The sequence below is a fragment of the Delphinus delphis genome, chromosome 15 (genome assembly GCF_949987515.2).
Source record: "Delphinus delphis chromosome 15, mDelDel1.2, whole genome shotgun sequence".
NCBI lineage: Eukaryota > Metazoa > Chordata > Mammalia > Artiodactyla > Delphinidae > Delphinus > Delphinus delphis.
This window is the reverse complement of record NC_082697.1, coordinates 84,425,539-84,437,506: the sequence shown is the minus strand read 5'-3', so window position 1 is coordinate 84,437,506 and position 11,968 is coordinate 84,425,539. Positions and strand designations below refer to the sequence as shown.

Here is an 11,968-nt window from a genome sequence, read left to right as displayed (position 1 = left end):
CCCCCAACTCCAACCCTGACCCCAAATGATGAGAAGTACTTGGTGGACTCCACAGGGCAGGCGTGCAGAACAGAGGCAGCTTCCAGGGTCTGGGAGTGTCAGTGTAGACACACACACACACACACACACACACACACACACACACACACACGCAAGAGGACAGAACATCCCCAAGGCATCTCCCAGCTCAGAACCTGCCTGCCTGAGGAATGTGTCGGACGATTTAATACCGGCTTGGATGTGGGATTCCAGCTGCCGGAGTCCTGAAATACCCTGGAATGTACGAGAACTAAGCATAAGGCATCTTGTCTTTGCCCACTTGACTCTGGTTGGGAGTCGTAGAATGAAGCCTGTAGAATGAGACCGATCTTGACCCAGAGAGTCTGAGATTCCAGGTCAGACCCCGGATCTAGGCCTGGATCCCTCCCAGTAAACGTCCCTGTGCCGGGTACAGATCGCTGGCCCAGCCCTGGGAGGGGGCCGAGGATAGGCCCCTGGAAGCCTTTTCTTTGGGCGACTGGGGGATTCAGAGGCTGGGGTGACCCAGTCACTCTGCCCAGATCCCTATCAAATTAGCCGAGGCCTTCTCTCTAGGGCTCATCGGAGGAGACTCCAAGGGCCGCTGATGGGCACCCGGTAAGAATCTGAACCACAAACCCTAAACCGGGAGCAAGTACACAAGTTCTTGGGGTCTGCCTGCCCCTCCCCATTCCCACCCCACCCCCAGTGAATGGCTCTCATAATTTCTCTGGACTTTTCGGCATGAGAACAAATGGCCAAGCGACAGCTTTCCCATCCCCAGCCACCCATTCCTCTGCACTGAGAACCAGCTATGGTGCAGTAGAGCGACAGGGGCTGCTCTGGGTACACTCGGTCTCCCCCCACGGGCCCAAACCGGCCCCTCTAGGGGATAAGCCTGCTCCCTGACATGGAGACACTGAACTGGTCTGGCCATGACCCCAGTGCAGAGCACACGGGGCAAGCAAGGCCAAGAGGTGCCATCATGAGTGCCAAGTCGATTGGTAGTGGCTTCCCAGAGCAGTCTTGGGAAGGATCCTGATACCACGCCACGCTGCAGTTGATTGGTGATGTCTGCCACGGTCGTGGATCTTCACCAGCCCTGATCTACAAGCTGGGTGACTTTCCCTGAGCAGGGGACAATTCCCCAGCCAGGACTTTGGTAGCAGAGAAGGAGGCCCTGGCCACCCAGGTATAACTAACCCACTAGACTCCCTGATAGATTTCTCAGGACCTTATAGGAAGCTCATATTGGCCCATCATTCCTCAATTGGCCAGGACCACGTCTGCCCCCTTTTCTGACGATGTTGTATTAGGAAACATTTGTCTAGAATAGAAACACATTACAGGGTTAATTTCTCCTCTGTAAAAATGATTAAATGCTTTCGTTCTCACCTAGGACCCAAGGGGTGGTCTGGCTGTCACCAGAAGTAACCTTGGACCCATCAAAAAGCTCTACCCATAGGAGGGAAGACGGGGGGCCTGGGCGCTGGGCGCTGGGCTCAAGTTCACAGAAGCACTCCCTGTGATGCTCTGCTCCAAAAGCCTAAAAGTCCTGTGCAGGCTGACACCTCATTTGGACACCTTGGCCTGCAGGGTGCTGGGCAGATACAGGTACCTCCAGATGGCATAGTAGTGGGTACCAGCACCAAATGCCACAAAGAGATGCCAGATGGCGTGGGCAAAGGGGATCCTCCCGTCACTCTTGAAGAACACCGTGCCCAAGCAGTAGAAGACCCCTCCGGTCACCAGCTCCCAGATGCCCTCGGTGTTGGGCTGTCGGCAAGGACAAGGGTGAGCACAGGTCAGACGAGCAGCCAGCAAGACCAGAATCACCCAGCCATTCCCCCACCACCCAAGGCGAGAAGACGCGTGGACGGTGAGGCAGCCCAGAGCCCCAGGCGGGGCATCTCAACACAGTGACGTCATCAGTTCTCCCCAAATTCATTCTCCAGTGTAACGCATTTCTATCAAAATCTCAAAGAATATGTTCTAGCTTTGTTATCTTTTCTAAAAAGCAGTCTATCTGGGTGTATCCCCAAAGAAGTGAAAGCAGAGACTCAAACAGGTACTTGTACATCCAAGTTCACAGCAGCATTATTCACAGTAGCCAAAAGGTGGCAGTAACCCAAGTGTCCATCACGAGAAGAACGGATAAACAAAGCGTTATTCACGTTACTTTATACAATGGAATATTATTCAGCCTTAAAAAGGAAGGAAACTCTGACACATGATACAACATGGACGGACCTCAAGGATGTTATGCAAAGTGCAATCAGCCAGTCCCAAAAGGACAGATACTGTAGGATTCCATTTACGTGAGGTCCCCGGAGGAGTCAAGATCATAGTCAAGAAGTAGAAGGGTGGCGCCTGGGGGGCTGGGGGTGGGGGAGGGGAGTTAGTGTGGAACGGGGACAGAGGTTCAGTTTGGGACGATGAGAAAGTTCCGTGGATGGATCGTGGTGACGGATGCACGACAAGGCGAAGGTACTTCACGCCCCTGAATTGTACTTAAAAGTGGTTAAGATCATAAATCCTACGCATATTTTATCACGCTTTTTTAAAGTAATACATACTCACGGCGAAAAATTGTAGAGAAAAATGAAGTGCAGCAAGAAAAAGGCAGCAGTCCCAGCCCTCTGAGGTGCGCACCATTAACACCTGGGTTTCTGTTGGTTATGGGGGCTCAACGAACAGGAGGGACGGAGGGAACGGGGAGTAAGAAGAGCCCACTGCCCCCTCTCCCTGAGCCCACTTCCCGCAGGTATCACCGCTCACCACCAGTAACGGTGTCTGCCGGTATCCTTCCAGAATTGTCTAGACACGCACGATATACCTACGGTCTGCACTTCATATACATGTACGTGTGCAGAGGAACTAATCATTTTAGAAAAGGGGGCTCGCACCATCCCTGCCGTCCTGAGACATCCGTTCCACGACAGAGTCTTGTGGAGATCAGGCTACATCCCCACGCGGAGGTCCATGCCAGTCTTTGGAACAGCTGGGTAGTATTTCATTGAACATACGTATAGTCACGCACCCAGTTCTCAAGCGGTGATACCTGAGTATTAAGGACATGTTACAGTAACACTTCCCAGTGCTTACTGTGTGCCAGGCCTCGTACACAGCGCAAGGGGCCTCACGTGAGGTAACTCATGCCATCTTCACAGCAATCTCACGAGGCAGGGTGACTATGTGACAGGCACGGACACACGCCCACGACAACATGCCAAGTGAGAAAAGCATGTCGTAGAACAGTGTGATCCCATTTTTGTAAAAGAAGAACAAACAAGTCGATACGTCCGCATATCCACGTAGACTTGCCTATAGATAAAAAATGGAGGGAATTCTCTGGCGGTCCAGTGGTTAGGACTCAGCGCTTTCCCTGCCAGGGTTCAGTCTCTGGTCAGGGAACGAACATCCCGCAAGCCAAGTGGTGCAGAAAAAAAAAAAAATGTAAGAGATACACAACGAACCATTAATGGTGGTTGCACCTGGGGCGTCACATTGGGGAGGGGGTGAGAGGGGGATTTCAGCTCTTTTATACGTTTTCAGACAGGACTTATTTTTTGCGGTGAGTATGTATTTAAATATACACTTACAATATATGTATATATGTATTTAAATTATGTAATACATAATTTGATGGATATTATGTAATTAATAGATACAACTTAAACGTACATATTTAAACAAGTAAACTTGGCGGGGGGAAGGTAATCTGTAAAAATACATACAAATCGCAGGGAAAATGTTGAGTAGGAAAACTAACGGGGAGAGATTTCACTGCCAAGTATTGAGATGCAACAAAAGCTAAAATAAGTGACATGGTTTGGCACTAGTATAAGAATAGGCCAACTTGTGAAACGGGACCCACGTACACGTATATGAAGCTAACATATGATAAAAGGAACATTTTTAAATGGTAGATAAATAACTGCCTAATCGTTTGGGGAGGAATCACCACATACATAAGAAACGGCGGTGGGAATACAGAGTTTAAAATTAAAAATTAAACCGTAAAGGAAACAGGAGAAAATATAGGTAAATACTTATGTAAACTTGGGAAAGGGAAGACCTTCCTAACCATAACACTTAAGGTAAAGCCATAAAAGTAAAAAAAAAAAAGGAAAAAAAAACATGCTAGATTTGACTACATACATTTTCTTTAAGAGCTATGTATGGATGCTAACACACTCAGAAATTTTTCACTTCAAAATATTTTCAACTTTAAAATAAACCACTACTCATAGATAAGAGATTAATTTAGACAAAGATCAATGCCTCAAATATATATAATGTAATGTCATTTAAATTTATAGGATACGTTATTTATTGGTCATTTCAAACAGATAACAGTCAATTTTAATTTTGGGGAAAAAAAAGAAATATCTATTTAAACACAAATTCCTCCAGCAAGATCTATAGGACATACGTCCTTTCTTCTTTCGAAATAATTTTATTAGCTATAATTGACGCACCATAAAATTCACCCTTTTAAAGTTCACAATCTAGTGCTTCTCGACTACATACATTTTTAACATCTGCCAACAATAATCATTTAAAAGTAAGAAGCTGTTACCTGGCCTAGGGAGGTACCAGCAGGCTGAGTTGACCGTGCCCATTTGACAGAAGGGACAACTGAGGCTCAGAGAGGAAAGGGGATCCACCCACGGCCACACAAGCTGCTGCTCTTCCATGGCTGGGGCCCTGAGGCCTCTCCCTGCAAGGCTCTCCTGCTCACAGGGCGAGGTGGTGCAGCCCAAAGATCCCGATACTCGGGGTTGGAGGTTACGGGGCCACATCCCAGCTCAGCCCCTTGAGGGCTGCATGTCCTTGGGCCAGTCACCTTCTCTCTCAGAACCTGAGCATCCTTGTTCATAAAACGGAGGTGGTCACATCCATCTCCAAGGACGCCTGGGGCGGGGAAGTAAGGTCCTGTGAGCAAGCTTCCTGCACGTCACAAGGGCTCAGGACGCACAGTAAGGAGGTCAACCTTCACGTGTCAAGAAGCAGCTTAGGGTGTGGAAGCATCAGAGGGGGTGTCAGAAGTCTGAGACTTGGCTCTGCCTCCATGGCCACCTATGTTATTATTATAGATTTAGTTTAGCGATCGGGTGCTTACTCTGCTCCAGGCACCATTCTAATCACTGTCCATGGGTTTTTCTTACTTGAGCCCTAAATAGGCGGGAACTGGAGCCCCGAGGGACTAACGAACTCATTGGAGGTGAAGCAGAGAGAGGAGGTGCCGTAGAACCGGGGAGCCGAGCCCTGGGGTGACCTGCACGTTCTCCTGCCTCAGCCCGCAAGTCACGCTGACCCCGGGCCTCAGTTCCCTCGTCTGCCAGAGGAGAAGGTTCAACCTGACAATCTCCAGAGTCACTGTGAGTCCCCGCCAGCCAGACCGGAGGCCCCACGCCGGGTGGGGGCAACTTACCATGGAAAGGATGACCAGGGCGGGGAAGAAGCCCATGACGACGTAGCAGAGCAGCTCCACGAGCTTGTACCTGCCAGGAAGACAAGCCATCTTGGCCTCAGGACAGCCTCCCCACGAGGGACAGCTCCCCGCTCGGGTTAGGAGGGGACACCCTGGCCGGAAGCATGACTCCGCCCTCTGCCCAGCACTCCTGGGCCCAGATTTCATCCAGCTACACCCAGCAGGTGCTGGCAGAGTTGGGTGGCCATGGGAGGGTCTGTTTCCCTCTCTGAGACTTGGTTTCCACATCCATGAAACGGCATTTGAGGATTGCAAATGCTGGGTGTAGCATGCCTGTGGGTGCTTCCCATGTGCAACCCAGGGCAGACATTACTATTCGATCCCCGCACCTTTCCGCACAAGGCCCAAGCAGCCACTCTCCATCCATCTGAGTGGCTGCACCAGCTGACACCTGTTTGCTGTCCCTGGAGTTTCCAGGAGTCTGTTATTCCCTTTGGCTTCAGCTCTAGCTCTGCTTCTTTCCCACACTTAATCCCTCCCAGCTTGTCACTCAGCAGGATGGAAGGAAGTGGGCAGCCCTGAGAGCCTCTCCCCCTTATCCGCTAACACAGCTTCGGGAAGGCAGGTAATACCTGACATCACTCAGTGGGTCTAGGAACCTACAACGCCTTTTTTTTTTTTTTTTTTAACTCTTCAGATTGACCCTATGGGCTGTGGACCTGGTGGCCATCAATGGACCTGAACACAGGGATGCCAGGCACAGCTGAGCCCTCATTCTTCTGGGGTGACCCTGGGGTCTCGTCTCACTGGGGGCAGGGAGGAGGCCCTGACGGAGGCAGCCCCCCCCCGCCTGAGGCCGCTCCCCCAAGCCCTGGCTTACCGCTCATGGAAGAAGAAGACATAGACGGTGCCCACAGAGGCCATGACCCAGACCAGCCACCGCATGTGCGAGGCCCAGGGGCCCAGCTCGCGAAGGTTCAGCCTGGGGGGGAGAGCCGAGGGCACAGCCTGAGAAGGTTCAGCCTGGGAGGGAGAGCCAAGGGCACAGCCTGAGGCGGGCCCTGGGATCCAGCCCTCCACAGCCAGCCCGTCACAGGAACACCGACCCCAGAGAACCCCTGTCCCCACGGCCCCATGTGTGGGATGCGGCCTCTCACGGGAGGACACGTGGACAGACAGAAAGGGAAACGGAAACAACAGGCAATTATTAGAGCAAAATTAGCACAACTGATAACGTCCAAGCATTGAAAGAAAAGGGCATCTCAAGCCAGTGGGCATATAAACAAGTAAAGCCTGTCTGGAGAACGTATCGGACTCTGAAGGCCACGTAGCCCGTGGCCCAGGCACTCCAGGTTCAGGGGCTGGCCAGAGGAACGCTGTTTTGCGAGCACACAGAGGCACAGAAAAGGACATTCATCCCAGCATCAGTCCCTGTAGGAAACGCCTGAAAACCACTCAAACTGGCCACCGAAAGGGGACAGGAATATAAGGTGAGTGTCCCTCCAGGCTGGTTACTAACGTACTGACTCTCAGCTCTACGGTCACCCTTTTTGCCGGCTGGGTTATTCACTGAGCTGGGCCTCACGAAGTTCTTCCTTTGCAACTGGCACAGCATCAAGTCTGTCGGTAGAGGCTGATGGAGAGACTTTGCAGAAGGAATTCCTTCTTTCCTTCCGGATTCCTGTGACTCTCTCCCCAGGCTCCCGGAAGGTGGGCTTTTCTCTCCACTGCTTGGCACAGGTGGTATCTCCAGGGCCAGGCATCTGTGGGTCCCAGCCTCCTCCAACCTTTGGCCTCTGTGTGTTTTCTCCAGCTGTTGGCTTAGACACACAGCCGGGGGCCCCGGACAGTGCAGGCCTGTGCCCCGCCCCACACACATGCATTCCTGTCCAGCACGCCGACCGTCTTCAGCCTGTGCAGCCGTCTGCACAACTAAACTGCACGGAAACGCTCCAGATTCCTGCAGAGAGGGACCCTGGTTCCAGAAGAGGGTGATCTTTCTCTTGCCCACCTCAATATTTATAACTCTACTGTGTTTGTTTTCCGAAGCACTGGGGAGGGAAGATTCTGTGTCACACTTGATCCTGCCAGTTTTTTCCATCCTTCGTGACATGGTCCTGCTGGCCTCGTGAATCCCGTGAATGACGTCTGCGTCCTCTGATTCTCTCTCTCTCAACCCCACATCCGAGCAACCGCCGAGCTCTGCCGACTCTTCCTCCTACAAAGCCCGCGAGCCAGGGCACATCTCCCCACCTCGGCACCTGTACCCCTCCTTCACGGCACAGTTGTGGTTCATTCCTTGTGTCAGTATCCTTGGGACAGTCAACGTCTGCATCCTCCGTGAGACTGTAAATCCCATAAGGAGAGAGAGTCTGCGTCTTTGCTCATAGCCGTATCTTCAAACACCAGCACGGGATGGGCACAGAGCCGGTGCCCGAGTGGTCACAGCCAGGGATAAAGAGTAGAAATCCAGGCACTGAATCAGCCAGGCGGGGGACAGTCAGAGGGCTATTCTAGAAATCTACATCGAGGAGAGTTACAGCAGCTGAGCACAAAACCTAGCTTTAGGGCTTCCCTGGTGGCGCAGTGGTTGAGAGTCCGCCTGCCGATGCAGGGGACACGGGTTCGTGCCCCGGTCTGGGAAGATCCCACATGCTGTGGAGCGGCTGGGCCCGTGAGCCATGGCCGCTGAGCCTGCGCGTCCGGAGCCTGTGCTCGACAATGGGAGAGGCCACAACAGTGAGAGGCCTGCATACCGCAAAAAAAAATAAAAATAAAAACCTAGCTTTACTCTAACTGGCAACATCCGAAAAGAAACCTGAGATCACCTGGCTCCCAACAACTACAGGTGGTGCCTGGGGGTGACACGGGGCCATCAGGAGGCGGCCTTGTGGACTGAGTGCCCAGCCACGGCTTCTGGCTTCTCCCTCCTGCTCTCAGCTTCTCCCGTGGCTCCCACCTACCCACTCCAGCAGCAGCCCCTCACCCAGGACCAACACTGCTTCTCGGAGCCTCCATATGCCTGCCCACCTGGCATCCGACAACCAGAAGCATCCTGGTCGGCAGGACAGAAGCACGTCCCCTCCTCCCGCAAAGCCCAGCTGGGTATGGGGCTGCCTCTGACGATGTCTCCAGGCTGACGGCAGCAGGGCTGATTTCCTAACACTCCCGAGAGTCGCTGATTTCCTGGGGAAAGCTGATGCCGGAAACCCTGGCATCTGCCGCTCTATATCCCCTCTCCCCCACCTTCAGTCACGCAGTCCACTCAGTTTCCTGTAAATGTCTTTTCCATCCATCCATCCGTCCATCCATCCATCCATCCTCTCGACTTCAAGGCCGCTACCAGGGCCCCAGCCATCACAATCTCTCTCCCAGGTCCTTGCACCAGCCTCCTCACACCTCCCTGCTCCCAAGGCATCACCTTTAAGTCCAAAAAATAAAACTACATCAATATCCTGTTTCAAACCCCCAACCACTCCTCAGTGTAGACCAGCAGCTCCCGTCTGTACCCTGTTCACCACCACACCCGCACTACAATGACCAAAGGACCGTGGAGCAATAATCACCCTCAAACGCTGGTCACAGGAGGTGGAGACCTGTGGTTTATTCGCCCAGAGCACTGTCCAGCAAGCAGACTGGACAGTGACTCCTGCAATCATGACTCCACGACTCTCACCACATAATGTTGCCCGAAAGAAGCAAGATCGAAGGAACGATGATCCCATTAACATGAGGTAAGAAATCAGGCAAAACTACCCTATGATGGTAGATGTCAGGACTGTGGTTACCCCTGGGGGGCAGCGGACTGGGGAGGGGCTGGAGATGTTTTGTTTCTCCACCTGGGTGCTGGCTGCAGCGTATGGGAACTCACTGTGCATATCCCCCGGGCACGTTTCAAAAGCAGTTGTCGGGCTTCCCTGGTGGCGCAGTGGTTGAGAGTCCGCCTGCCGATGCAGGGCACACGGGTTCATGCCCCGGTCCGGGAAGATCCCACATGCCGTGGAGCGGCTGGGCCCGTGAGCCATGGCCACTGAGCCTGCGCGTCCAGAGCCTGTGCTCCGCAACGGGAGAGGCCACAACAGTGAGAGGCCCGCGAACCGCAAAAAAAAAAAAAAAAAAAAAAAAAAAGCAGTCATTTTTGTGCGCACCGACAAAACCCGTTGATTAGTTGAGATGATAAAAAAGAACGCTCCGTTTACGACAGACAAAAATGGGAATTCCCCAGGCAAAAATGGAACAAACCTCTGTGGCTCCCACTCCTCAGAGGCCAACGTGCAGATTCTCAGAGCAGCACACCTCCTCCAGGAAGCCCTCCTGAAGCCGCCTCTGCAGGGTGGTGCCTCCTCTGAGCTCGACAGCTGCATGCGCACAGGCCCGTGTCACCGTGTTGTCACTGTCCTGTCACAGAGCCCCTCTGCCAGCCAGAACCTTAGCGTCCTGACCCCCAGCACCGCCCAGCCACCCAGACACGTTCAACAAGTGTGACTGGAACGGCCCTTCTCCCCTCACAGGGGCTCTGCAGGCTTCCCAGCTTTTCGCGTGTGACCTGAGTGTTTCTTTATTCCAGAACTTTCGAAAACCCTGAGGCACTTGCTGGGGGAGTTTATTTTTTTGTTTTTCTTTTTTAATTAATTAATTAATTTATTTATTTTTGGCTGCGTTGGGTCTTTGCTGCTGTGTGCGGGCTTTCTCTAGTTGCAGCGAGCGGGGGCTATTCCTCGTTGCAGTGCACAGGCTTCTCATTGCGGTGGCTTCTCTTTGTTGTGGAGCACGGGCTCTAGGTGAGGGGGCTTCAGTTGTTGTGGCACGTGGGATCAGTAGTTGTGGCTCACTGGCTCTAGAGCGCAGGCTCAGTAGTTGTGGCTCACAGACTTAGTGGCTCTGCAGCACGTGGGATCTTCCCGGACCAGGGCTGGAACCCGTGTCCCCTGCATTGGCAGGCGGATTCTTAACCACTGCGCCACCAGGGAAGTCCCTTGCTGGGGGAGTTTAAACTGGTACAATCTGTGGAGGGTGACTTGGCAACAGTTAGCCAAATGAGTAAGGCCCACTCCTGCCCCGCAGCCGTCCAGTCCTCAAATTTACCCCACAAAGACCAGGCTTGGCCACGTGAACCTGCTGTTTCTGTAGATCAGAAAAGCTTGCCTCAACAATTTCACCTGATTCGAGCCAACAGAACCAAGCACCTATGCTGAGTGGTACAACAGCAAGGACTTTCACTCCAGCCCTGTTTGTTATAGCAAAGGAAGGGGGAGTGCCTACGTCATAAATATTCATCAATAGGGGTGGCCGGGGAACATTATACTGCTGTAAAAAAAAAAAAAAGAAAGAAAGAAAGAAATAAAAAGGAGTGGGGAAATCTTCAAGGTACTAATACGGAAAGATGTCCCCAAGTCCACGACTAAGAGAATGAAAGCAAACTGCAGTTTGTACGGTATCCTTCCTTTTGTATTAAAGTAGGAAAGTATAAGTATAAATATAAGGATATAAAATGTAGGCATGTGTGCGTGTATTTGCATATATACATATGCATATACGCAAATGTGTGTCTGTACATGGACTCACACATACACGTTTGCTCTTTCCTACACAAAAGCAGTCCGGAAGGATACACAGGAAACTGGTACTAAGTAGTTGCTTCCAGGAAGGAGAATGGGTGGTGGGTGTCTTTTTACCTACGCGCTTTTGTGCCAACACATCACCCAGCCAAACACGAAGAAATTCAGACAAAGGAAAGAGAGGGCGCCAGCGCTCCCAGGGACCCGCAGAGACACTCACCAGGGCGCGTAGGAGGCCGCGATGAAGAAATAGATGACCATGCGGTCGGACATGTGCAGACAGTGCTCCACCGTCCTGTGGCAGAGAAGGCGGGTTACGGACCCTGCCCTGGACCAACGGGCTTTGGGGGAGCCTGGGCTCGGGGCTGACGCACCTCCGTCCACCATGACCCCTCGGGCCTCGGTGTCCCCATCTGTGAGTGACCAGAGCAGTGGTTTTCCAACCAGGCTCCCTGTCACCCTAGGAGTTGAATGGAGACACCTCGGGGGTACCACCAAGGACCCTCCTCACCCTGACAGCCTCCTCCCATATTTTAATCAGAGAAAGTCTGCATTCTGTTTTATATTCTGGGCTTTTTGAAAGATTTCAAATGATAAAGAATTCAGTAGCTTAAAAAAAAGTGTGAGACACAGACTCACAGATACAGAGGACAAACTAGTGGTTACCAGTGTGGAGAGGGAAAGGGGGAGGGGCAACATGGGGGAGGGGATGAAGAGGCACAAACCATTACGCATAAACTAGGCTACAAGGGGGATTCCCTGGCGGTCCAGTGGCTAGGACTCAGCACTTTCATTGCGGTGGCCTGGGTTCGATCCCTGGTCGGGGAACTAAGATTCCACAAGCCGTGCAGCACGGCCAAAACACTAAATGAATAAATAATAAAATAAAATAAGCTACAAGGATGTATCGTACAATCCAGGGAATATAGCCAGTATTTTGTAGTAACTATAAATG

At 52.1% G+C, this 11,968-nt stretch overlaps 1 protein-coding gene across 4 annotated transcripts in view; it reads right to left on the bottom strand.

Annotated features, from left to right (window-relative positions):
• Nucleotides 1-744: 744 nt before the first annotated feature.
• MMD2 (monocyte to macrophage differentiation associated 2) overlaps nucleotides 745-11,968 on the bottom strand; it is a 49,437-nt gene continuing 38,213 nt past the window's right edge. The window contains exons 4-7 of one of the 4 annotated variants that reach the window (XM_060033205.1): nucleotides 11,234-11,308; nucleotides 6,336-6,437; nucleotides 5,456-5,525; nucleotides 745-1,794 (exon numbers count right to left, since the gene is read on the bottom strand). In XM_060033205.1, the coding sequence (XP_059889188.1) occupies nucleotides 1,591-1,794; nucleotides 5,456-5,525; nucleotides 6,336-6,437; nucleotides 11,234-11,308 (451 nt within the window). In that variant the 3' untranslated portion in view covers nucleotides 745-1,590. Of the gene's footprint in view, nucleotides 1,795-2,095; nucleotides 5,526-6,335; nucleotides 6,438-11,233; nucleotides 11,309-11,968 lie in introns of those variants that run through there. The other 3 variants (XM_060033206.1, XM_060033209.1, XM_060033204.1) reach the window with 3 other exon arrangements.